Here is a 25309-nt window from a genome sequence, read left to right on the forward strand (position 1 = left end):
ACAAAGATAAGGTGTGTGTTACTTATTAGTCAGACTCACAATTACAGCTGTCTTCAAAGAGGTTTATTGATGGTGGATGTACACGGCATTTGGTGCACAATCATATCCAGTCTAACAGCTGACGTTATCATTACAGGAAAACGCAGCCCTCCAGTAGGCTTAAACCTTTCTCGTGACGTAACGTGAATATAGTTTGTTACCGGGAATAAATGCCCTACTTAGATAATTAATCATGCACCTCAAGGAGAGATTTGTCCCCGCTCTTCCAAGTCCCACCATAAAATAACCTATGTGGGGGTCATCAAGCAAAGGTCGACAGCAAAATTACTTTAGTGTTGATTCTAAATACCTTAATGCACTGAACACTGACTCAGTAGAAACACTGTTGAGAAAGGGGAAGAAAAAAAAAAAAAGCAATTTCAACACACTGAGGTGTGTTTTGGTTTCACACAATTCCAAATGAAACCTATTTTAATTCTGTAGAACATAAAAGAACAAACAAAAACCATACAATCACTGTTCAGTCAGTAAAAATGAAAAGGAATAAGAAAATAAATAAATGTATAAACCTAGTGGGAATAAAGGGAATGAGTAAATGCTACATTTGGGTATAATGTATATGGGATAACAGGTTTTTCCTGTTAAGTGACCTTAAAGGGAGCACTGACCTGTAACCACTCAACCTTTTTTGGATTGGTTCCTAAGAAAACAGGGTGATAAGATAAAAATTTGAAGCTATTTTCTTTTTTAAAAAAAATAAAAAAAATCACACTGCTTTCTTCAGTAGTCGTTATTATTGCACATCAATGTGGAGACAGGTGGGGTTGAGGAATGCACTTCAAATCAAGGGCTGAAGAGCGATAATGATGCAGGGCAGTTAATCTCACCTCTAATCAGCCACCCAACATGTTTCCTTTCTTTTTTTCCAAACCCACTTTTAATTCATCTTTCCTCTACTCCCTTCTAAAGATGCATAATATTTAATAGCTTCCTTCCAATGACCAACCACCTCTCCTTTGCTGGAAATATTTATTTCTCACAAATTCTTAAACCCTCTATGACCTGTAGTTTCATGGCAGTAATGCTCATTTTATAAGTGCATGGAAACAGCAGCAATGCTGTGAGCAAATGAAGCAGTGAAACAGAAGCTACTTACGGGATGTGCTTGTAAAAGCCACATCATGATTTAAACCGATTAATCTGTGTACCAAATCTGTTCGGCACAGAGATCAACCGGTCACTAGTCAACGCAAAACACAGTAGCTAAGTGCACTCCTTATTGTAAGTTATGCAATGAAATTTGGATAATATTCAGTGTGACTGCACACACCATCTTTACTGCCAGGAAATAAAATCAGTGTGGGAAAATAAAGATGGAATTAATTACTCTTTCACCTTTCCCTCAATTCTTATTACCTAAATCCTAACCCTGCTTTCGTTTTCTTCTGACTGCTATCAAATACACATCCTCCTGACCCCACACTCGCAGCAGAATTTGGCAGATTCAACAGGGTACTTTGTCCCACAAGCGTGACAAAACTTGCTCTTCATTCCGCCGTTCCCAACATCGTTCGCGCCATCTATATCATTCCTGAGAAAACAGAAAAGACAGCAGCAACTTTAGAATTTGTGCAGACAAAGTTGCAACTAGTGAAACGTCAGGGCAAAGATCTATTTGGATTTTACACGTCTTTATACGAATGTCAATGCCACTAAAGCCGATGCCAAGTAAGCTGGATTATCCCATATTTCCCCTCAGCTTGATTAAATGGGAAATTGTTTTGCTCCAAAGCAATAACGATAATCAAAGCAACCAGAAGCTAGAGACGTATGGGTGGCAAGGTTGATATAACTGTGCATGCAAGTTTCTTTTGTTTAAATGAATGTGCAGGTAAGACTCATCCCTAATTTTTTTTTTTTTTTTTAAACTTTCTTAAAGTAAAATTGAAATTTGCACATTCTTAGTCAAATTAGAGGTAGTATATGTAATATGTCTGTGAAGGTTCTCAGTCATCCAGGTCATCGTAGTCAAAGGAGCTTGCAAAGAAAAGCGTCTGGACTTCTTTAAGTTGCTTGAAGACGTTTCACCTCTCATCCGGTAATACTTCACCAAGCCACCAGAGGTCAGGAGAGGTCACCAATTGATTTTCTCCACTCTTTCTGTGGAGGTTATGACTTAAGACGTTTATTCACCTAGATATGTAGGAGTCTACTTTCTTCTTGTTGAGTCCAGTCTGAGCGTTCCTCACAGATCCATAGCCAGAACTTGCTACTCGGGATTTACTTCCCACACTGACAGAGATATCAGAGAAAAACAAAAAGAAAACCAGGACAAGGATGTTTCAAAGTTATTCATTGAAATAAAGGCTCTCTGTCGAGACACCGCGTAGACATAATGTCTTGGATACTAAGAATAAAAGTGAGAAAGCGAAGTGAAACTGTTGTTTTTTGGCAGCCTTGCTCTATTCTCGGTTCTGACGTTGCATTTTGTTTTGACTCACATTGTTCGAAATGACACTTCAATCAAAATAAATCCGGGCTGTAAAAACATGTACAAAGATTGACTGTTCCAACAGATATTTGAATAGACACAGCTGAATGCACAATAAAAGGTAAAAAAAACAGTACCCACTTGACATCAGTAAATAAAAACCTGTCTGGACTCGCCCACAGTATTTAAAACACATCTGCGTATGTGTACTAACCCTGACGGTGGGCTTGTGAGCCCGGAGGGATTATTCTTCACTGAACCTGTTGAGGAGGCCTTACTAGATGGGATTCCTTAAGTGAGAGAGAGGGTGACACAAATGAGGACAATGCACATATTAGTTTTGTTTGATGCAATGAAGTCAGTCACAAATTCACAATATGGGGGGGGGGTGATGAGGAGTACAGCACTGTGTCTCGTACCAGTGGGCTGTCCAAGGCCTGATCTTTGGGGTAAACGAGAGGAAGCTGAAGGGATGGTTGACACAACGGGAGTGTTGGCCTTCTTTGCAGCAGCAGGAGGCTTGTACTGAAGACAGAGAGAAGGCAATAAAAATAACTATTTGGTACAAAAGATCAGCTATGGATATCATGGCTGAAAAGTCATTAACATAGTTACATTAAAGATATACAAAAACATATATCATATCATATCACTATACGACCACATAAGCAGAACGGCTTGTGGTTGTAGTGTTTGTAATATGCACATTGTGTCAATGCTTGGCTCTAAAACGGGTTTTAAAACTGCGATCTGGAAGAAAATCTCAAAGCTATAAAAAAGAACTGCAACACATAACAAATCTAAAAACACGACACAGCAGGGAGGCTCAGTGACATAACGATTAACAACTGAAGGCTTTTTATTACAATGGGGAATCAGAGCTCTTAACCAGAAGGGTTTAAGCCCTGCTGTTTTTATTGGCTACCAAATTAACTCCCTAGCTATGCACCATAGCTGTTGCTAAGTAACTTGTAATTCTACATCTGCTGCAGAGTGGGAGTCCCACCATGGTAATAAAAGACAATGATTTAAAAGGAAAACTTCTTAATTATCAGCAATTAGCCATAACACAGAAGTGCCACACATATTGATCATCAGTATAGGTTTTGTAAACCTACCTATGAGCATTTTTTAACATTTTATGTTTAAAAAACTAACAACAAACTATTTTCTGTTTAGATCCATGCTCAATCATCCAGGTAAGGAAATCCCAAAAGACTGAAGAAGTCACTTGAATGAGTGATGAAATGTTTCTCCCACTTAAAATGCTATGTCCAGTTACAGAATCAACTTTTTGGGAACTATTGTCTGTTTAATTTCAAATGCAGTCCCCTCTCCTATCCGTGCGTGCGTGCGTGTACCTGTGTGCGACCTGGAGGCTTTTTGGCATCTCCTGACTTGCTTTTGTTGGGCATTCGGGCAGCCTGCTCCTGGCAGAATTTGATGTGTCTGTCAGCTGCACTCTCGTTGAACCTCCGCTGACAGTAAGGACACTGGATATAGTCTAAAGGGAGACAAGGTAGTGGGAAAATATACATGTAGCTTTTGTAATTGAATCCTGTATACAGAAATACTACTATCTGATGAAGTGGTGACTTGAACTTTTCATTTGCAGCTGTCACCACAATTACAGCTCGACTTGTATAGGATTTATACGAGCAGTAATCGTGCTGATATTTAGTCATTTAAAATTATTTCTTTCCTTTTAGTGACACAAAACATTCTGAATATTTCTACATTAATGCTGTTATTCATGAGTCCTTACTACAATGACAGTATACTTTAAAAAGTAATATTGTTTGATGGTTGCAACAAGTTTTAGATTACTCATTTGGACTCTGCCCATGGTAATCCAACAGTGAAGTTGCAGCGTGCCCTCTGGTGGACAAACCATACATCCTCAGCACTCATCAAGGCTGGATATTATCATGCACCAGGAGGAACCCAGGGCCCACAGCACCAGTGTAGGATCTGACATTAGGCCCAAAGATTTCATCCTGATACCTAACTGCCAGTTGAGCGCCACAGTGCCTTGCAGTGAGCACAGGGCCTACTAAAGGGGCCACAGGCCACCCTCATAGAATAACCGCCTGTCTCCTGGAATCTCCACTCTTCAGGCTGTGCTGGGAGCCACAGCCAACTTTCAAGGAATGACGTGTGGACAACCTGTGCAGGGTCCAGGTAATCACCTCATGAAATTGATTAAAAAGTGCTAATTTTTTCGAGCAGTGTATGAGACTTTTTCACAATTCTTTTATTAAGATACAAAATCTTTTTTTTATAGTTTTTCCATTTGCTTCTAGATAACTAGATGTTACCTGGGTCATAAGTAGGAGGAGGAGGCGGGGGTAATGGTCCTCCATCTTTTATGACCTGACCGATGGTCTTTGCAGCCCGGATGGTGGCGATGAAGTCCTCGTGTTTCTTGCGCCAATTTGACGGCTTCTTCGGGGGTTCTGCCTGACACGACAACAACATGAGAAAAGAGATTCTCTGTTACAGCTGTTTGCTGCTATAGTTTGACAATCTAATATTAAGAAAATACGATTAAGCTACTCTCTTACCGAATGTTTTAACTCGACAGGTTTCACAGCGAATATGTAAAGATTGCATACGCTTATCTAAGCCTGCACTTCCCACTCTTACCCTAAAAAACCCCCAACAACTAAAGTGGATCTGAGGCAACACGACAGCCTCTGTGACTTTCTATTTCTCCTGTGTAGTTAAAGCATTCAGACACGTTTGTCTGACAAACACAGGTGACTTGGAGAGAGCTAAAACTACATTTTATTATATTTTCCTCTTTCCTAAACTGCTGCCAAAGAAAAACTAAACAAAACAGAATTTGTCGCATAACTAGACGTTTGTCCTGTTCATATCACAAAGCTGAAAATTCCAGTGGGAGCACAGAGTGAGTACGCAGGAGTTAGTTGAAGCCAAGACCATCTGAACAACAGCCAGGCAACAGACTGGGCAAGATTACTTCACTGACTGATACTCATGAGACAGTTTCTCACAGAGAAGAAATAAACGAAACAAATACAGTTTTTAGTTGTTAAAGAGTAATCTGAAGGTTCAAAGCAACCGCAGCAGCTGAACTAGAAAATATAGCATTAAGGCTGTCACGTTAAATGAAAGAGAAAAGAACACTGGATACAGAAGGATGCCAGTTAAAGACAAGAGGTATGAAAGGATTTTTAAAATTAATATCACCAACATGACTTGGCACACCCACAGACTATTCAAGCCAATACTTCAAGGCAAACAAAGTTTTTGTGTAGCCAGAAAAACAGTGAGGGAAAGCCTCGCGGGCTTCAACAGATTATCTGTGCTGCTAAAAATTATATCTATGGAAAGGAGGGACAATTGAACAAAAAAAAAAAAAAAAAAAGATAAAAGCAACTTACTCTTTCAGTAGCAGATGAACTTTGCGACTGAAATACAATTGAAAGTTGTTTACATTGTAAAAATAAACTGTCGACATAATACACTGAATGTGCTGCATGGAAATGAAAATTCATAGGCGCCACTCAACACCATAAGCGCCAAAATGCTGTGTACATTTCAAAGGCTGATTCTTTTCTGGGTCCTCCCTGGAAAGCCTTCATGTGACCCGGATTATAAAAGGTTTATCTGGATAACTTGTTTGCAGAGTAATATAGAGTTTTCGGATAATTAAGGAATATGAACAGCATTGTTTCCTTTAGGTGTTGTATTATTGGATACAACGCTGAATAAATAACCTCAGATTAAAAACAGGTCATTTTTTAATAATAAAAGCTGGACGTATTTATGAATGAATAGATTACCTAAAAAAATGAACAACAGCGTTTTAAGCAGCATGTGAGATCCAGCTAGTTTTCTGACTTTAGGCAATTTTTTTTCAATCCTGTCAATAGTCAAAATGAACCACTGCTGACAATTTATGTGGATTTCCATCGCTCTGCTTAGGTGAAGGCTTACCTTTGGTTTGATGGGTTTCAGTACGGGGATGTCTGTTCCCTCAGCTCTTTGTCTGCTGGAGTCAAAAACCTTCCTCTTTTTAGTTGCTGATTTTTGGCAGATTTTTGAGTGCTTCTCCTGTTGAAGGAGGACAATGTGCACAAAACATGACAAAACATTTTTATTTGTTTTTAACACCACTGGCATGGCATCACTTAAGATTTGTATCTGTCTTTTACTATAATTTAAGTTTTCAACTATGTTTTCCTAAATGAATTTCTTGAAAGAGGAAACTTTCTTTCAAACATTTCAAGCTCAAATTTAAATGAGTAACATTAACAACACCAGTAACCTCCTCAAAGCTGCAGCCAACTCTCTGAAGCACACTAATGTCTTCCTGATGGAGACCCAAACCTATATTGCTATACATATCTAGAATAATACACCATGCTTTAATGCAGCCATTATCTACTAATGAGGCAAAGTGCTTGCATAAGAGCACATATTTGGTTGTTTACCAGAAGATTCTCTTCAAATTAAACACCAAAAACCTTTATAGCTTTGATGTATTAACTCTGTAGTATGTTTTAGTCATTTCAACACAATAAGCAAAGGAACAGAGGATTTTGGGGGAGTAAAAATCAACTCATATACACTCATTAGCGACTCTGTTAGGTACACATTAGTACCAGGTTGAACCCACTCTGCTGGAAGCATAATAACATGCCATGTTATAATCAGAATATCAGAACATGTCATGTTATCAGTAGATGGGTACACTGTGGTAATAAAGATCAGGAACAACACTCAGGTAGACGGCTGCATCAAAACTATGATATCCTCCACACCATTACCAGCAACCTGAACTGCTGACACAAGGCAGGATTGATCCATGCTTTCATGCTGTTTTAGTTACTGATGCCTTCCTATCCGGTTGAAGCAGCTGGGCCTTTCCCCTTTGATATCTGACATCAACGAGGCATTTTGACCCAGATAACTGCCACTCTGTGAATATTTTCTTTTTTTCTGTCGATTCTCTGTAAGCCCAAGAGATGGTTATATGAGAAAATCCCAGTAGATCAGCAGTTTCCGAAATACACAGATGTGTCTATCTGTCACCCATAACCATGACTCAAAACCACAGTCTTTTCGCCTATGATGATGATGATAATAATAATAATAATAATAATAATAATAATAATAATAGATTGCATTTATATAGCGCTATGACACCACCCTTACCTGCATGTGCTGCAGACAGTGCTGAGAGTACTGTATTGCTGAACATGTGTGAAGCCATCCTTTCTAAACAATCTCCATTCACTGATTTAGACAATCAAGTGAAAGAAAATGCTTCACATGATACAGTCCAGTTGATACTTGTGCTGCAATTCATCTATATATAAAAAATGGCCCACTATGAAATTAATTCAATAATTAATTAATGACCAATATTTCCAACTCTGCTTTATGGGAGAGCAGTACTACTAGAGACGTTTCTTAGTGAAATTTTTAAATCAGAGTCTTGAATATCACAAATTTGTTCAAACAAAAAGCATTTCTGCTTTGATAAAACTTTCAACTCCCCTACAGAGCTCTTCACAGGACCCTGCTAGCTATCTGGATCATAGACACATTATTATTGAACAAACAGCTGATACCCTGTCAGCTGAGAATTAATGTGGTAAATACTGTCAGCCAGGCGGGTTAATCATAGTGCGTGATCAACACCCCCCCCAAACAAACACTTAAAGTGTCTGCGATTAAAATATTGTCCTCTTAAAACAGTGTTACACATTGTTTTGTTTTGTTTGTTTTTTGTATTAAGAAATGTCAGAAATGAGCAAGAGGTGGTTTGTTTGTTTTTTACCAGGACTTTGGGGAAGAAAGATCTTTTACAGATATTACACTGAATCCGATCGTCAACCAGAGAAGCTTCGCCATCTGCAAGAATAACAGAACAAATTCGGTGAAGGTTTAAAGGTCAAAAATGGGCCACAACGGGACTAAACAAACATGGGAAGAAAAATAATGACCCAGTTAACATTTGATACAAGGTAAATACTTTCGCGGTCATAAATTGTGTTCTTCTGCCACAGTAAAGGCAACAATGTTTTATTGTTGCCTTTACTGCTCATTCTACACGGATACTTCAAATTTCCTGAAAATGGCTGGAGGAAAATAGTCAGATTTAGCTAAGTTTAACGTACAGAGTCAAACACTTCGAAGTATTACTGTACACATAGAAACGTATTTAATATTAAAGGTAAGCAGTCTCCGAAGATTCATTGATATACACGCTTTAAACCATTCATTTAAAAGTGTTATTTGTTAGGAGTTTGCTGGTTAGCCGGATAGCTCCTCTAGCTAGGAATCGCACCCATTCAGATAGGAGGAGCAGCTAGCTTCATCTTTGGCCCTGACGTTACCTAGCATTACTTGGGCTAAAACCCAAACAAAAAGGAGGTCGCTATACAAAACTGTTCATCTAAAGGAGCCGCGAACCCCAAAGCGTCCCCTTGGCAGATAAAAACGAAATGCTGAAATCCCAAATTTGCCATAAAAGGCTTAAGTAAACACACAAACAGCAATATCGCATACCTTCAAATTCTTCCATCCTTAGGTTATTCCTTATCTGGTCCTGTTGCCGTTGTTCGAAAACGGCCAGACGTAGACGGAAAATACAAGATGAAACCCCCTCTTCATTTCCGGCTTTGCTAAAACGGGAGAAATGTTTTGTTTTTACCCATTTATCCTGTAAGGAAAATTACTTTAATTTACATATAAATTTATTCTGCAGTGTATTGTGAATTACTGATGTCCTGTGTAGATCTACATTTTTGGTTTGTCATTTTTTTGTGTTTTGTTTGTTTCTCTGTGACTTATGTCGACACTACTGGGACGTCCTGTTCCAATTCCCAATGGCAGGTAAATATCTTGACACTACTGATCTTTGGCTACCGATAGCAACTGGGTTGTCCGATGCCGCTCGGTGAGCTAACATGCGAGTATTTCATTGGTTATTACTGCACTGTTTCTGATGGAGTGTTCAAGTATGCACTGTTTATTTTGGACAGCAGGTGGAGCGTGGGAGGGAACCTCTGTCATGTTTCCCAGTATTACTCCTAACCATCAATTTTGGGGGGAGTTTGCGTAGCTCAGTTTTCGCTGGAAACTAGCAAATGTTGCTGTTACTGGGACGAAATCTTTTTTTTTAATTTTAGCTATAGAAATAAATAAAAAATGAAATGCTATTAGTTATTAGTGCTGTTATTGATACAAAGTTATGTTAATGAATAAACGGGCTGGTAGCTTTACCTTGCATCTCAGCTTTGTTTGGGGATGGTCATTTACAGAAACTCATTATATCAACCAAACAACAAAACTAGTGTGCTCCTTTGCTGCTTTTGTTAGCTCAAACACTTGCGCAGAACAAACACTCGGAAGTTCCTCATTTGCCATACTGACAACATGTGTCATCTGAATGGAGGGATTCATGGACAGATGCTAAGAGGGCACAGCAAACATGTGCCTTTATCACAAGAGGGACGTTGTTTCAACACTGACTCCCTTTTGTGTGATCTCTCGCACCACACACACGCCCAAGCGCGATGCCTTTTCACCATTTCAAATTATAGCAATGGGATGATAACCATTCGCTAAGTCCTAATGTATCCTAACCTTTAAATAAGGTAATGATTTTACACACACATTCACGGTTAAACAATGCACTTGGCATTAAAGTTTATGGCTCTCACTTTGTCAGATATTAATTAATGAATGTGGTGCAAGTATTCCTATTAGTAATCCTATATGTGTATTTATTTATTTATATGTATATTTATCTATCTAATAAAATAAAGGAGTATAGGTAAAGTAGCTGGTAATGAAAAACTTTTCTGTTAAGCGTCCCTTCAAAGTAATGCGGTTTTATTCTGAAAGTAATACTCGGAAGTAGCTTTGGTGTGCTTGATTTGCTTGACGTTGGTAAATTCTCTTTCATGAGCGCATTGGGGAATACCGAAATGGCAAGATCCGAGCCGATGTGATTGACCCCTGCGAATATTCGGAAGCCATTTATTCCAAACAGGTAGCATACCTTGTTGATCATATTAAGAATAATAACTGCAGGTGCAAAGTGCGCAAAGCTCGTAAATGCATGTGTAATGTTAATATCATGCAGGCTACGTTTACTGACACTGACCTGGCTCTGTGGGGGTCTTTGTCATCAAAGACAGACGTATGGATCTTGGTTTTAATAATGAATTTAAACATTCAGATTCTCCTGCAACCTTAAGCTCGTCTGTATTTAAAGGTTATATGTCTTCAACAAAAAAGAAAAGAAAAAAACTAGCGCTTTATTATTTAGGACGCCAATGCGCGTGACTGCATCGCTTTAGTAGGTGATAAATTGTCATTTTGGACAAATAGTCTTTGTGGAGTGACGTCACACTCGTGCAGACTCGCGATGAACTTTTAAATAAATCACTTAGCTAAGATTGCCTTAAATGTGTACGAGCTGTAGAAATAACAGTAAAACATTTGCACGCTCTTACAGGGAGGGTGTTGACAGCTGCGCGTGAATCCGTGGTTAAGGAGAAATTGTTTACTTTTGCGCTTGGCACGGTGATGTTGGAGTATAGCATGTCTGTTTGTGTGAGACCTGGCATCAGTCCCAGGTATGCCCAGGCCACCTAGAATAACTCTGGCATAAGTTTCTGGGACTCGTTTATGTACTGCCTTTATCACTGCTAATATTCTGTTTGGCAGCATAACAAATCAAACAGCTGCAAAGCAGGAGTAGACTTCCCCCCCCCCCCCAAAAAAAAAAACAAAACTTCATAGTGAAAGACAGAGACGGTTGGCCTGTTGTATTATTCAGCGATTTGATCATTTGTTTGGAGTCTGTGCTATGTATATTGTTGTCCAGGCCAGCTGAGCTCTGCTTCCCACATGGGAGTACACACACTGTACACACACATATACACACAAACACACAGCTGAGTTGCCAATGTTCTAATTCATGGGTACAACAGTCTGACTAAATTATGTAAACTGGCAATTAATATTTCATAGAATATGAGCATAGGAAAACACATCGCAAAATGTCCTGTCACTTCTAACTTCAACTTCTAACTTCAAATAAAAACACAGCTTCAGTGGAAAAATGTCTGCACGTACAGATCTGTAATCCAATTAGATTCACTTATGTTCTATCATAAGACAGGTTCTTTATTGAAAGGTGTGGGGAGGAATTTTATATCTCATTTGGCTCTACCAGGACATTTACTCATGCAAGCTACATTAACCTAGCTGTTTACATGATTTAACGTTTCAAATGATATTTCTTCTTTATTGCTAATAAACCTGGAGAGTTATACCTATGACCACAATCCAGTGCCCCGATTCTCATATTAAGTTAGAGAACAGCCGTCTTATCTCTCTTGCTTCCCCACACGTTTGGTCTGTCAGTCGTACACGGACAGCATCTGCCGGGTCTTGCCCATCTTGACACCATTTTGAGAATGACAGCTGAGTGGGAGGGTGCTCAGATGATGACAGAAGAGGTTTCCAAAAATAGCCACAGTCCACCACAACTTTCTCTAGAAATAGCCACAAATGGATGTGAAAGTGAGGCATTTTTAATATATACTTATATATAATTTAAAAATCCTGCATTTGACTTGGGGAAAATCAAACCAACCTTTTTTTGTGACTGAGTGTTGTGATGTCTTCTGAGGGTTTTTTATTTTCCTTGACAATTTTAAAGTAGTGGCAGCAAATAAATGCAGATATCCAGACTGATACAGCCAAAGAAATCTCATCATAGCAGATTTTAATTGAAAGAAATGTGACAACAAAGCCTGAATCTGCTCAGTGCTGAAGGACAGCCTCAGCCAGACAGATTGCTACAAAGGGCTTGAATATAAGCAGAAGGATTTAACCTAAATCTCCGGGGCAGCACAGCTCCCATCATACTCCATGTGATATGGCAGTACTTTCCTCATTCTGCTTTAATGACCTCTTAGCGTGCTCTTTGGTTGAAGTAATGCATCAGATTGTCTGTTTATATTTCCCATCGCTCTCCTCGGCATTTCTTCTACTGAATTTGCCTCCTCTGTATCCATGGTGTCGCCTGTACCCTAGACTGAGATTAAAATAGATTAAGCAGGGATTAGGTCATAAGATAAGCGGAGGGAGGGATGTATTCAATGAGTGTCTGCATAGCCTGCTGCGTTACATTCTTCTTGTCAACAAAAACTGGTGTTGCCATTGTGTAAAGTTATTTAGGAGAAGCTGCACAAACTCTGTCCATTTCAGCGATCTTTCCATAAAAGCGGTGCAGATTCCATTGTCTGTGGGTCACTGTGCACCTGTGCAACTTGAAAAGGTGTGTCAGTGTGTGCTGCTGTGTGCGGCACGCTCTGCTATGGTGAGGTGTGTCAGCGATGACGGATGTGGAGGCGACCTATGAGGACTTCATCACCTCTCGACGATCCAGCCGCAGGAATGCCATACATGATATTCCAGACGCTCCTGGAGAACCGGGCACCACTGATCTGTCGGAGAGTCTGGCACAGCTCAACATCAACAAGTCAGGTGAGCAACATGATGAAGAACGAGAACATATTTTGATGGCGACATTAATAATTCATCAGGGTAGCAACACATAGCCTCCACTCTACTTGTGTTGAGTTGAATTCTCTGGATTTTCCAACAGTGGAGAGGAAAATCAAGACTTCATAGCTTAGTTCTGCAGCATGTTTGGAAATTGTAAATAGAGCTCAAAATCACAGAGCCACTAATCTTTGGCTCTCTTCCAAAGTGTGTCTTTTGTCCTGTCTCTCTCCCAGATGGCTGCCCCTCCCTTGGTCTAGTTCTACCGGAGGCTTCTTCCTGTTAAAGGGAAGTTTTTCCTTCCCACTGTCACCAAGTGCTTCCTCATAGGGAGGGAGGGGGACGACGACGACATTTGATTGTTGGTGTTTTGTCTCCATTATTGTGGGGTCTTTACTGTACAAAATAAAATGTCTTAGGATGATTGTTGTTCTGATTTCACACTATATAAATAAAATTTAATTGAAGTTCTTCAGTTACATTTTACATATGTCTTCTTTGGTGACTTAGTAGCTGCATCACTGACTTCCCCCGTAGTTAAATGTCCATGAAATCGACTGTCCCACTGTCCTCTTTCTTCACTGTTTTCCAGGTGATGAGGGAGAAGATGCTGAGAAAAGCCAGAACTCTCCATCTAAAGAAGAGCAGACTCAAGCTGAGGGAAGCTAAGTGCCACCGGACATTTATGGACTCGAGCAGCCACTTCTTTTAGTCTATCTGCTCCCTGTATGCTAAGCCTCTGACTGGCCAGTTGCATCTAATGACTGTGAACAGCAAAATCCTCTATTGCCACTATCCTGCCATCAGGAAGTCATCACTATGGCAACCACAGCACAGTCTCTCTCTCGCTTGTAATTGGGTGTGTTCCATTTTCCTTAAAAACTTTCCTTCCTTTGCTGCCTTTTGTCCAAGGCTGCTGATATCAGATTGGATGTAATTTAAGGTGAACTAAACATGATGTCAACAACCAAAACCAGCCCACTTTTGACTGTGAGTGGTTTTGAGTGGAAAGTGGAGGGAGGAACGGAGGCTAGTAAAAGGTTTTTAGAGCAGCCACAGAATTAAAATTTGTCTTCCCCTCTCCTCGTCTCCTTCAATTAATGACCACTGATGCGACTGAAACACAGACGGCAACTGGACATCCACTCATCTTGCCTCGACGCCTGAACACGTGCTCCCTTCATAAGTACTCGCTATTGACCGTTTCCTATTTCCATGGATTCGGATCCATCTGTGTATTGGATTGATGGACGTTATCCAGCAACTGCACTCAGCAGCTCAAAGGCCCTGTTGTACTTTGTTGCATGTATCCATGTTAGGTGTAAAATCTAAATGGGTTTTTTTTTTTTATCATTTCAGACATCCCATTTTAAGTATTACATTGATGGTCAAACACGGTCCAGTTCTTTAAAAAAAGTAAGAGTCAGATCACAAGATATAAAGCTTTTTTTTTTCCCAAGTTAGGAACAGCAACATGTGCTGCTCGATCTGTCACAGGCAAAATGAGCGTCTGTTTAGTTTTGGTGGCTGGCTTCACTGCACCTTGCTTTACTCTTGCACACTGACCCATAACTTTGAGTTCACTATAACTATTCACTAGAATTTTGTTGTTTGCACTGCCAGGCCTCACAAATGAAGCCAGGGAGTACAAATGTGTCCCCCCTCCCCCCCAAAATTGTGGGTTTTTTAAACCATTTTTCTGCCAAGGCAATATTGTCTTTTGCTTTGCTAATTCAGGACCTGGACTACTTGCCATAATTGATGGAACCACAAATTCAACTCTTTACAAGAAAATACAGAAAGAGAACCTCTGCCCATCGATTTGTGGTCCAAACTTCAAGCACACTTGGGTTATTGAGTTGGACAGTGTTTCAAAACACACCAGCAAGTCCACCTCTGAATAGCTTGAAGTAACAAAATGAAGGTTTTGGACTACTATTGAGATGTTTTTTCATTAAAAGCACTGTTCATGCTCATAAAACCCTCCAATGTGGCTGAATCAAAACAATTCTGCAGAAAAGAGTCACTCAATGTGAATAACTCTTTGCCAATACTTGCAAAACCTCTTGCCTGCAGTTCTTATTACCAAGGCTAGCACAACCATTTATTAGGCTTAGGGGTCATGTACTGTTTCACACAGGGCCAGGTAGGTTTGGATAGCTTTTTTTCAATTAATAAAAGAAATCATCATTTAAAAAAAAGGCATTTTGTTTGCACTCAGGTTATCTTTAGGAAAATACTTTTTAATGACGCTGTAAACAATGAAATTGATTGGTTGGAAAGTAGGATTTCACCCTTACTGTACATCTTATACTTTAATAACTGGCCTCTCACTGTCTGCAAATGTGTCCAGTCTAACTTGTGATGGCCTTGAATGCAGGAGTTCTCTCCTTACATGCAGGGTATCTACACACATTAAGTGGTTATCCCACAGTTTAACATTTGCACTGCCATGTATTATACCCAAGTTTGTAATTTGGTTGTGGTGGACATCAAGGAAAAACATTTATTTGCTACTTAAGATTTGGAAATTGCACTACTGAGTGTGGTTTATTAGCGTGTGCCGTATGTGTAAATTTTCGTAGATGAGACGACTGTTAGAATAAATATTATGTACTGGCACACTGCCTGTCAGTTTTGCAATTCCCTTTTGTAATCTGTTTTCACAGTTTCCTTTTAACACCATTACTGTACTCTGTCCAATTTAGATCTACTAATGAAATATGTGGGTATGCATTCTAAAAATGCTTTATTACTTTGTTATATCTGACCAGCTGATCATTTTGTTTCTTTGTTTAGTTACCTTCACAAAGGAGGTTGTCTTTTTGCTACTGTTTCTAGTTATTTGTCAACAGGATTATGTATCTGCAGCTACCTGGATGATTTTCAGGAAACTTGGAGATAACGTGGAGTATGGGCATATAGGAAGAAGCTGTAAAAATTGGGCGGGTGGACGGTGGTTGTAGTAAATCTTTAGTTTTAACCTGTTAAAGGGGATTAGTGCCATTTTATAGTGCATCATAGGACTAAGATAACTTGTACTCTGAGTCCAGTGTAATGTGATTTAATGACCGGTACTGTTGCAGTTTCGGTGAGCTATAGAACTCAAGCTGTTGTTCCATTCTCACTGTTATTTTCAGTATTTTATAAAAATTCTCGATTTAGTCACGTTATTGTGTTATCAGAGGCATTACTATGTAACATACTCATTTTTGACTTTGTCTATTTGGTTAGTTTTGATGTGCAATTAAATTTTACTAGTGAATTAATCGAAAGTGTCAAGACAAATTAATGCATCCTCAACAGAGAAGGCTCAATAAGCAAAGTCTTTGTCTCCCCCTGGTGGTCAATCTAAGCTATTCCATTCAACAACGGAAAGGCCCAATCACTGAGCGCTTCTGTTTTGTAATCGATATCAGACGATGTAGAACGATGCAATAGATAATGCAAGCATTCACAAGTCAGTGAGGTCATGTGCCGTTAGTTAAGGTCAGCTTGATAGAAAGATACTATGATGGCTAGCTCACGTGAAGGAATTGGTACTCTCCTATAATAGACCCACGCACTGTAAAAAGAAAAAGGAAAAAATGATGACTATGTTTCTCTTCCTGATTAGATTCTGATTAGTCAAGTGCTAGGCAGTAAACACGGTGGTTATTGACACGCATTGATGGTGGTAAATAAATTGCATTGTGTGCAGAAGGTCATGTCAAACCGACATGACCTTCTGCACACAGTGTAACAAAATTGAGCTGTATCATATGGTAATCAGAACAGTGAGGACTCATTTCACTGATACCAGAGTTGTTAATGTTGAAGATAAATGGTACATGCTGTAATAATGCAACAGAGCTGTATCTGTAATGACAGAGCAGCTGAGTGATTATTGTTGTTATAGGCCTTTGAAATGCTACAAGGCAACTTATGGGTGGAGCATTTTCTTCAGTTTTTCTCGATTACTTTCATTCAGTCTTTCTTCCTTGTTCTGATGCTCGGTTTGAACTTCAGCGTGCTGTCTTGACCATCTCTACATATCTAAATGTTTTGAGTTGCCGCTGATGTGAAAGGTTGATTAGATATTTGCAATACTGTGATTATTAGGTACGCCTGCTCCACTGCTAAAGTAGTTGCTAAATGTATTTAGAATGACTTATGTATACATTTCCTTATTTTTTTTCTGATACATTTAGTTTAATGAGTATTATGTTTGCTTTTCTGCATTTCATCACTTTTGTAAAGTTAAAAAAAAACCCTTCACAATTCATTTGTTTCAGAAAATATTTTCTTCTATATTAGGCCTATTTTGCTGATTTTTTTCAAAAGTAAGCAAGATTATGAGGGGAAAAAACTAAATTTTTTGATGTTTAAGTCTTCAAAGGCTTGTGAAAGTTGTTTATTCATTCATCACACAGTTAAAGTGACTGACTGTTAATGTTTTGGCAAATGTGAAAAATCCCTTAATTTTTTTGAGAAATACGAGACTAGTGAGAGTGACTTTCCTGCTGTGAGAATGGCACCAGATTGATTGAGAAACAGTATGATGTATGAAAAGATGAATAATGGATGTTGTAAGATTTTTATCGTGATGATGTTGGAAAAAGTGTCAGCCTAAATTAAAAGTGAAGAATTTCTTTGAAACTTTAGAAAACTGCTGAAATCGAGAAATGCTAAATGATATACGTGAAAGCATAAGCATTAGAAAACAGGAAATGGAAATATATACTATGAGAGAACATTCAGCAACCACTTTTGCATCTGCTCAGCTGCTTGTTAATACAATTATCTAATGAGCCAATCACATTTCAGTAATCCAAAACGTTAAGTCATGTAGATGTGATAAAGACATCCTGCTGAAGTTCAAGCTGAATGAATGAGGACGAAAGGTGAGTGAATATGTCTGAGTATGTCCAAAACTACTGATCTACTGGGGTTTTCCCACAAAACGATCTCTATGGAGGGATGATTATACAGAGAATGCTCCGAAAAAGAGAAAAAACCTTCTTGCATCTCTGAACGCACAATCTAGCTGACTGTGCTGTACATGGTCTGCAGCAGCAGAAGACCACACTAGGCTCCACTCCTGTCATGTAAGAACAACAAACTGAGATTACATCTCGCACTGACTCATCAAAATTGGACAATAAAAGGTTGGAAAAAATCTCAGAATAATATAATAATAATGCAGCGTGCACAAAAACAACGACAAAGGTGCTATTGTGGGTGGGAAGTGTTAAGAGTAGTGAGACTGATAATTCTGATGTGAGAATTGCACCAGAGCGATTGAGAAACGCTGTACCTTGAAACACAACAATCATATTTCACATGGGAACAATTGTTTACCATAAATGTTTACCTAAATCTATAACCCTATGCCTAATTGAATGGACTTTACTCCTTTGATAACTTATCTGAGATTTCTATATCTTCAGAAACAAGTAACACTGTGTCATGAAGGCTGTATTTGCTCAGAGACCTTGACCTTGTGTACAGCCACACTGTGTTAACATAACTCTTCGCCATGACACCACAAATATGGAGCATTGGTTGGATTTATTCTTGTAATATCAGTAACATTGTAACATTACAGTACGTGTTTTGTTTAAATGACGAGGTTAACTTTATACCATATACCAGTGATAATACAATGAAATGACTTACGATACATGCTTGTGCCACATGTGCTACTGTGGCACAGTTCCCTTTCTTTATTTTAAACTTTTATTTTCAATGTGGGATGAAAAATCCATGCATGTCCTTGTTCAGCTCAGTATTCACATAGGCTCGTGCTACTTCCTTGAACGTTTTCCCATCGAGAATCAGGATGAAGCTCGACTGGCCTGGATTGTAGTTGATGACTGATGTTAGGACCACACCTGCAAATGGAGAAGGAGGTTATTGTATCACAACTTTGTCAACACAGATTACAGGCACAGATAAGTGGGGGGAGATCTGGTCTAATCTTTGTAGACCTTCTTATTGACTTGAACTTCAACTTGTCAATAGAAGCAAATACAGAATAAATGTCACGTCTTTGCACACCACATTCACTTGTATTCATACCATCATCTTCCGACTCTCCATTTGGTCTGGGGATGAACACCGGCTCCGACGGCAAGCACTTGTCTTCATCCCAGTACACCATATTCTTGGTTTCCATGTCAAACTTTGCAACCTACAGTGAGTGAACAGATGAAACACACTCAAAGACGTCCATGCAGGTCAGAAGTTATTTACAGACACAGAAATACCAATACACAACACAGCACAACCGGCTTATCAGCCCGTTTAGTACTTTGTTCTGTGTGCAAATATTAGAAAAAGCAGTAAAATTCTCATATCACATGAGACTGCCGGACAATATGATGAGCAGCTGATGTTCTCATGGATGCACTTTGTACTTGATGCGTGAATCAAGTCCTTTTAATGAGCACAGGTTGGCATTTTTGCTGGCATGGCTTTGAGGCGTGTCTCCTATCAGGGGGAAACTTATATGGTAATTAAAAAACAAAGTTCCTCTGAGGGATCACCTTTATTCTGTTGTGAGATACTTTGACATCCTCTTTTTTTAGGGAGGGAATGTCCTCATTTATAGGACAAAATGATGAAAATCTCCTCCATCATATGCTTTGGCTTCAACAGCCACTAAACCTGACCCAATTTAACCCCCCACAGAAGATAGTGGAGCACTGAAGAATCATTGCAGAGGTACATTCAACCTGTTCTGCCAGCACATGGGGGTTAGACACCTGATTATGACACTTAACATGTTTTTTTTTTGTCTTTTGTCACCTCTATGGTTCAAGCAGAAGCCAGCGCTCTCTTCCTGTTTGTTTTTAGAATTGATTGTCTAGTGAGGATTAATAAAAAAAAACATAATTGTCTAATACAAAATATTTCCTTTTATGCCTTCCTGACTTTATGCCTCTTGTTGGAGGGCTGAGCTTTGAAGTCTTCTTTCCATTGTTTCTGATATCTTGATGTGCACGCGTACCCAAAAGTGCCATGAAGGGGATTGTTGTTTTATGGCGCAATGTGTAATTCACACTTAAACAAAAGTTTTACTGCTACATTTCGCTTCAAATGATTATTCTCAGTACTGTAGTTTTTCACCCTAGTTTTGTAAAACAATACGTCCAGGAACAGCCTGCTTCCCCAAAATTCAAATGTCTGTTCTGGAAGTTAAAGGTCTCCATAGGCAAATTATATTTATAAAAATGTAAGAAATCTGAAATGTCGGATGTTCCCACCACTTCTGCAGAATCCCCCACGTAGTTCCCATAGACAAACTGGTGCCTCTTCCCATTGATGTCATAATTGATTCTGGGTAATTCCAAGCCTGATGGAAATAAAAGCACAGTTTTTGCTCCTATCTGGATTAACTTTAAATGACAAACAGCAATTTGAAAAACAAAAATAAACAAACTTCATTTGCCTTGAACCACTCAAACAGACACGTTTGAGTGGCGTTGGTTTTACCTTCACAGAGCACCTCTGCTTGGCACATGAATTTGCCTTCTTTCTCCTTCACAGCGCTGGCTGTCGTGTACTTGAGTTTCACCATGTTCCCTCCAACTGGAACGCTCTGCGAAATCCAGTCGACATGTGAAAGCCTTTAATGTGTGAGCCGTTCGATTGCAGGACCAAATGAATTACATGAAAACAACTCACTTTGTCAGCGTGGATGGGAAGGGCAAATCTCTTGTAAGCTGGCTTGGAAACCCTTTTTTCATCAAACTGAGATTTCTCCTTCAAGTTGCTCAAGTAGAACATGTCATAAAGGCTGTTGTCGGTGTAGGCAATGACATCAAAGACCACGTGGCCATCGTCCTCAAAAGCATTCACATGGTGGTAGAGGACCATCGCTCCTGTGTAGTACTTTGTCTCAACTTCTTTGCCGGTCTTTCTGTCTACCAAGTGGATCAGAGTCTGATGGAGAAACAAAGATATAGATAAAAGAGTCAATCCCATTTTTTTCTGAAGTGTTGAACACTAGTACACCCTTGTCCCCGGTCTATTAATCCACATTCATTAGCCTACTAACTCCTTACGTTTTCTTCAGGGCAGAACTTCAGGCAGCTTGCCCAGCTGACTCCTCTCATATAGGCAGTAGCCATCTTGAGGATGTCCAGCTTGAAAGGCATCTCGACAAAGATGATGTAGTTATCTGTCATGCCAAAGCTGTGGTAGTAGCTCGGCATGAGAAGGGAGCGGCAGGGGACTGAGCAGATCACCTCTGCATTTTTCAGTGCAGGGCCTTTCTTGCCTTTGTCTGAAAGGTGACAGTAGACAGCACAAATATGGAAACGCTGTAGGTGTTACTGTTGAGTTTAGAGGTTTAACATAAAACACATGAATCACTTATAGACCTTTGTCTGAGACAGCAGGAACTTTGAACAGTACGTATTTAGTTTTGCCCTTTGTCGCTATTGACGTTCCAATGTTGTAGGCATTGCCCTCCTTGTCATAGTGAGGATGGCACGAAGCTAAGTTTACAGGCAGGTACTTCAAGTAGTCCACCTGTGTGAGATATTTCAGAAACATATCAGGTCTGAAGCAAAGTCTTTCTTGGTTTTGAGTTCACACGTTTCAAGGTTAACCGGCAGCGTTACCTTTTCCAGGGTTTCCAGGGTCACGGGATCAATCTTGCTGATGTAGTTGGTTTCAGAAGTGGCATAATAGTCATTTCCATACTTGATGAAGTTGCTCGCGCCATTGTCGGTGAAGTCAGGCATTGTGTGGTTGAGAAAGGTGATTGCCCTGAAAAGTAAAAAGTTTGGGGGTTTTGAGTGTGATATTGATACAGGAAAGAGAGCGCCTCCATAGCGCACTAGTTAATGCATTTGCTTAACATGTAAAAGATCCCCAGTTTAAAAGCAGGAGGAGACACAAATCCTTGGGAGAGCTGTGCCAGGAAGCGCGTCCGGTGTTAAAAATCTGTGCCAACACAAATATGCGGATCCATCTCCTGTAGTTACCCCTTGAGAATAAGAGAACAGATTAGAAAGAAACCTGATTTCCTGTAAATGTTTGCCTTATGTGAATCTAAGTGAAAAATTCACAGCAGTAAGGGAAACAGCCCCGAGGTTGTTCCTACACAAAAATGATTATAACTGTGTCGCAGAGTCGTAGTCCAAGTGACTACCCAGATTTTACAAAAATGGCACCGCATGGTCTTATTTAATAGCTGCACTACCACAAAACTTAGAAAAACAAACAAACATGTATAATCTTCAAACATACAAGAAACCATAAACATGGATACCTTTGAGAAATATTATGACACCATATATTTTCTCAGGAATATACACAAAACATTTAAATTATTCACTCTGAAAAAGTTTTGGGAATAACCAGCCAGTGCTCAGCCAGTGTTCATCTTCAGCGTAGTTGTCAAATAATAGAGAACAGCAGCATTTCTGTAACACAAATCACTTAAAGGAAACTGAAGACATGCAACCATAAAATAACATATCGTCTATGGAGATTGCAATAGGAGTAGGGATGGGTATCGTTTAGGTTTTATCCAATACCAGTACCAAACCGGTACTTTTGAAACGGTGCCGGTGCTTAAATGGTGCTCGAACCGGTGCTTAAAGAATGGAGAACACAAAATTGGTCCAAAAAGCTCTCATGTTCAGCTGTTTTTTTGTAAAAAGATAACAATGTTAGCCTTTTCTGCAGCTATAGGGGATTTATGGCATCACTCTTGGCTGGAAGCAGTGCTTAAACAATGCAAAAAACAAACTTTGTCCAAAAACCTCTCATGTTTAGCTGTTCTCCACTTTTTCTTTGGTCATTTTAGCCTTTTTGGCCAGGGTGAAGGGAGCATCTGCCATCAAACAACAGGACAGCCGCATGTAACTAGATGGTGTTTGCTAGTTCACCTTACATGCATTAATTTAATAACGTGGTTAGCCTACTCAACACGAACAACATTAAGCTACTCACGCAGAGAAGAACGGCTGCTGCTGCCGTCATCATCCCTCATCATTTCTGCTACACTGGCCGGGCTACGGGCCAGGACTCTACTCTTCGGGTTTTTGGGGGATGTTGCTCCGGGTCAGATAACAGGCACCACACCCGCAGTAGATGTGCACGGTGTGAGGTCTCGCAGCAAGCTATCAAATACGGCGTATTTCTCGGCTTTTAACAAAATGCTATACGTCGCCAGGTGTTTCATCAGATTCGAGGTGTTACCTCCTTTGCACAGTATCACCTTAAAGCACTTGTTGCAGGCTGCTGAGTTTGCATCTTTTGCTGTGAAGTACAGCCAGACTTCGACCGCTTCGCTTTGGGCATTTTTAAGCTCTGCTCTAAAAGAACGTATGTACCTGGGCCCGCCTACTACGCTCGCAAAGGTAAAATGATTGGCTGGAATCCAAAGGAAAAAAAGTACCGAAATGTGCGCTGCTTTTCGGTCTGGTTACTACCTTTTATGTCAGAACCGATACCGGTACCCATCCCTAAATAGGATGGGTACCGGCCTGTATTTGGCCAAATACAGGCCTGTATTTGTATAGCGCTTTACTAGTCCCTAAGGACCCCAAAGCGCTTTACACAACCAGTCATCCACCCATTCACACACACAGGTGATGGCAAGCTACATTGTAGCCGCAGCCACCCTGGGGCGCACTGACAGAAGCGAGACCAGTGTCCAGCGAGGCTGCAGGATACTGGTGGCACAAACCGGGCCCTCTGACCACCACCAGTAGGTAACGGGTGAAGTGTCTTGCCCAAGGACACAACGACCGAGACTGTCCAAGCTGGGGCTCGAACCGGCAACCTTCCGATTACAAGGCGAACTCCCAACTCTTGAGCCACGATCACCCCCTAACTAAATAAAAGTAGTCTGGCATCCAAACAGTTTGCAGTATTTACCTGTTACGTTTATATTCTATAAAGCACAGTAACATAGGGTTTATCTTTACAGCAAAAATATTGCTGTACACTACAATAGACAGCAGAAAAAACAGACTAATGCTGGCAAATCTAGATGCCAGGGAAAGTTCTTACAGTATATAACGGCACTGTTTGCCAAATAAATACTGCAACTGTTGATAAAGAATTACAAACGAAGACTACTGCAGTTATTTCATGAAAAATATCAAATATGCTGAATTTGCCTGTAACAATAAAGAGTATGCTCACTTGAAGATGAAGTTCTTGCTTGGGTCTGGATAAGCCATCGTCCCCATTTCGGACACAACAATTCTATTTGCTTCCATGTTAGCTTTATAGGTGTCACTTCTGAGGAATCTGCTTCTATGGATTATTTCACCTGCAAGGAAACAAATACTGCGTCTTTTATCTGTGCGCTTTACTTTTTTTTTGTTGTTTTATTCATGTATTTTTGCAGCAATTAACAGATTAGCAGCTGTGCACAGGTAAGAATTGCTGTACCAACCGTCTTTGAAGGTGAAGCTACTCATTAAGGCCATCCCATCAAACCAGTGGTTGTAGTTGGTGTCGCCCACAGTGAAGATGCCAGGGCCATTTCGGAGGAGCGTTCCTTGCAGCCAGCTGGGAATATTCCCTATTTGAAATGAAATCACAGTCTTCACAGCAGCAGTTTAAATCTGAACATTTGTTGGCAATACAATTGTATAAAACCGGACCCACCTTTAATTTCTGCCTTACAAGGCTCGGGCCTCTCTGTTGCGTTCTTAGAAAAGTCTACCGACATGTTCGCTGACAGACCAGTGAGTGCGCCAGTGTCAGAGTAAGTTAAATACTGTGGGAGCACAAACCACTCCCATTTGTTTTACTGGGGTGTTATGAAAGGGCAATTTATCTTATCTGTCTGTACAGCAATCCCCTTCCTGTGTGGAGGTTTCACAGAAACATTGAAGCTCAGTACCTTCACCGCAGGAAACTTAATGCATCTGCTGCTGTTCTGTCCCCTTTTCACCTTGATTTTTTTTTTTTTTTTTTTTTAACTAAAACAAAAAAGATAACTCTTTTTCATCTAGTCCTCAGGCTTGCTCTTTAAGTATTTACGTGGCTATTCTGTGATCAGATTAAATAATTGGACCCCCCCCAAGCCATGATATAGACATAATAAATCTCAAATAGGATTAATTGTGATTAACCCTTTGGTGCACTGCTGCTTTTATTTGCTGTAGGTCATTTCCCTTTTCTGGTGGCCTAGATTGTACCTGAGAAGCATGTTGATTTTATAAACTCTGTATATAAGCATTGAATCAATTTACGTTCAACCAGGAGTTGGAACCTGTCCTAACTGACAGGACTGAACAAACT

At 39.9% G+C, this 25309-nt stretch overlaps 3 protein-coding genes across 6 annotated transcripts; 1 reads left to right on the forward strand and 2 right to left on the reverse strand.

Annotated features, from left to right (window-relative positions):
- Positions 1 to 48: 48 nt before the first annotated feature.
- zc2hc1a (zinc finger, C2HC-type containing 1A) lies at positions 49 to 12276 on the reverse strand. Of its 2 annotated transcripts, XM_085287439.1 has the most exons (12): positions 12138 to 12276; positions 11815 to 12036; positions 9035 to 9150; positions 8304 to 8377; positions 6455 to 6571; positions 5899 to 5925; positions 4810 to 4951; positions 3853 to 3995; positions 2911 to 3016; positions 2706 to 2781; positions 2194 to 2292; positions 49 to 1591 (listed from the first exon to the last, which is right to left on the reverse strand). In XM_085287439.1, exons 2-12 carry the CDS (start codon positions 11844 to 11846, stop codon positions 1456 to 1458), a joined length of 1068 nt encoding a protein of 355 aa, XP_085143565.1. In that variant the 5' UTR covers positions 11847 to 12036; positions 12138 to 12276; the 3' UTR covers positions 49 to 1455. The 2 variants fall into 2 exon arrangements, with proteins under 2 accessions (XP_085143565.1, XP_085143566.1); XM_085287440.1 differs by lacking the exon at positions 5899 to 5925.
- Positions 10390 to 16312, forward strand: pkia (cAMP-dependent protein kinase inhibitor alpha). Of its 3 annotated transcripts, none has more exons than XM_085287444.1 (3): positions 10390 to 10523; positions 12755 to 13033; positions 13644 to 16312. In XM_085287444.1, exons 2-3 carry the CDS (start codon positions 12883 to 12885, stop codon positions 13718 to 13720), a joined length of 228 nt encoding a protein of 75 aa, XP_085143570.1. In that variant the 5' UTR covers positions 10390 to 10523; positions 12755 to 12882; the 3' UTR covers positions 13721 to 16312. The 3 variants fall into 3 exon arrangements, with proteins under 3 accessions (XP_085143570.1, XP_085143571.1, XP_085143569.1); XM_085287445.1 differs by having other exon boundaries at positions 10411 to 10523; positions 12825 to 13033; XM_085287443.1 differs by lacking the exon at positions 10390 to 10523 and having other exon boundaries at positions 12549 to 13033.
- Positions 16313 to 18568: 2256 nt separating this feature from the next.
- On the reverse strand, positions 18569 to 24779 carry bco1 (beta-carotene oxygenase 1). Its single transcript, XM_085287446.1, has 11 exons — positions 24671 to 24779; positions 24456 to 24584; positions 24200 to 24329; positions 21661 to 21808; positions 21418 to 21568; positions 21100 to 21320; positions 20720 to 20977; positions 20528 to 20633; positions 20299 to 20387; positions 19112 to 19223; positions 18569 to 18924 (listed from the first exon to the last, which is right to left on the reverse strand). The coding sequence occupies exons 1-11, from the start codon at positions 24732 to 24734 to the stop codon at positions 18776 to 18778; spliced, it is 1557 nt and encodes a 518-aa protein (XP_085143572.1). The 5' UTR covers positions 24735 to 24779; the 3' UTR covers positions 18569 to 18775.
- Between the last annotated feature and the right edge of the window lie 530 nt (positions 24780 to 25309).

Source organism: Mchenga conophoros, linkage group LG9, assembly GCF_057382185.1.
Source record: "Mchenga conophoros isolate Kocher_MC1m ecotype Shallow Benthic linkage group LG9, M_conophoros_male_GT1.1, whole genome shotgun sequence".
NCBI lineage: Eukaryota > Metazoa > Chordata > Actinopteri > Cichliformes > Cichlidae > Mchenga > Mchenga conophoros.

Excerpts from the sequence above, each read along its gene's own strand:
- zc2hc1a (XM_085287439.1), bottom strand. The coding sequence starts at position 11,846 with ATGAGAATCGGGGCACTGGATTGTGGTCATAG. Across the intron at positions 2,782-2,910 it reads AGGCCTTGGACAGCCCACTG|GAATCCCATCTAGTAAGGCC; the intron begins GTACGAGACACA and ends CTCTCACTTAAG. Across the intron at positions 1,592-2,193 it reads GTAGACTCCTACATATCTAG|GAATGATATAGATGGCGCGA; the intron begins GTGAATAAACGT and ends CTGTTTTCTCAG.
- pkia (XM_085287444.1), top strand. The coding sequence starts at position 12,883 with ATGACGGATGTGGAGGCGACCTATGAGGACTTCATCACCTCTCGACGA. Across the intron at positions 13,034-13,643 it reads GCTCAACATCAACAAGTCAG|GTGATGAGGGAGAAGATGCT; the intron begins GTGAGCAACATG and ends ACTGTTTTCCAG.
- bco1 (XM_085287446.1), bottom strand. The coding sequence starts at position 24,734 with ATGTCGGTAGACTTTTCTAAGAACGCAACAGAGAGGCCCGAGCCTTGT. Across the intron at positions 20,978-21,099 it reads AGTTCTGCCCTGAAGAAAAC|ACTCTGATCCACTTGGTAGA; the intron begins GTAAGGAGTTAG and ends TTTCTCCATCAG. Across the intron at positions 20,634-20,719 it reads TTCCCATCCACGCTGACAAA|AGCGTTCCAGTTGGAGGGAA; the intron begins GTGAGTTGTTTT and ends TGGATTTCGCAG.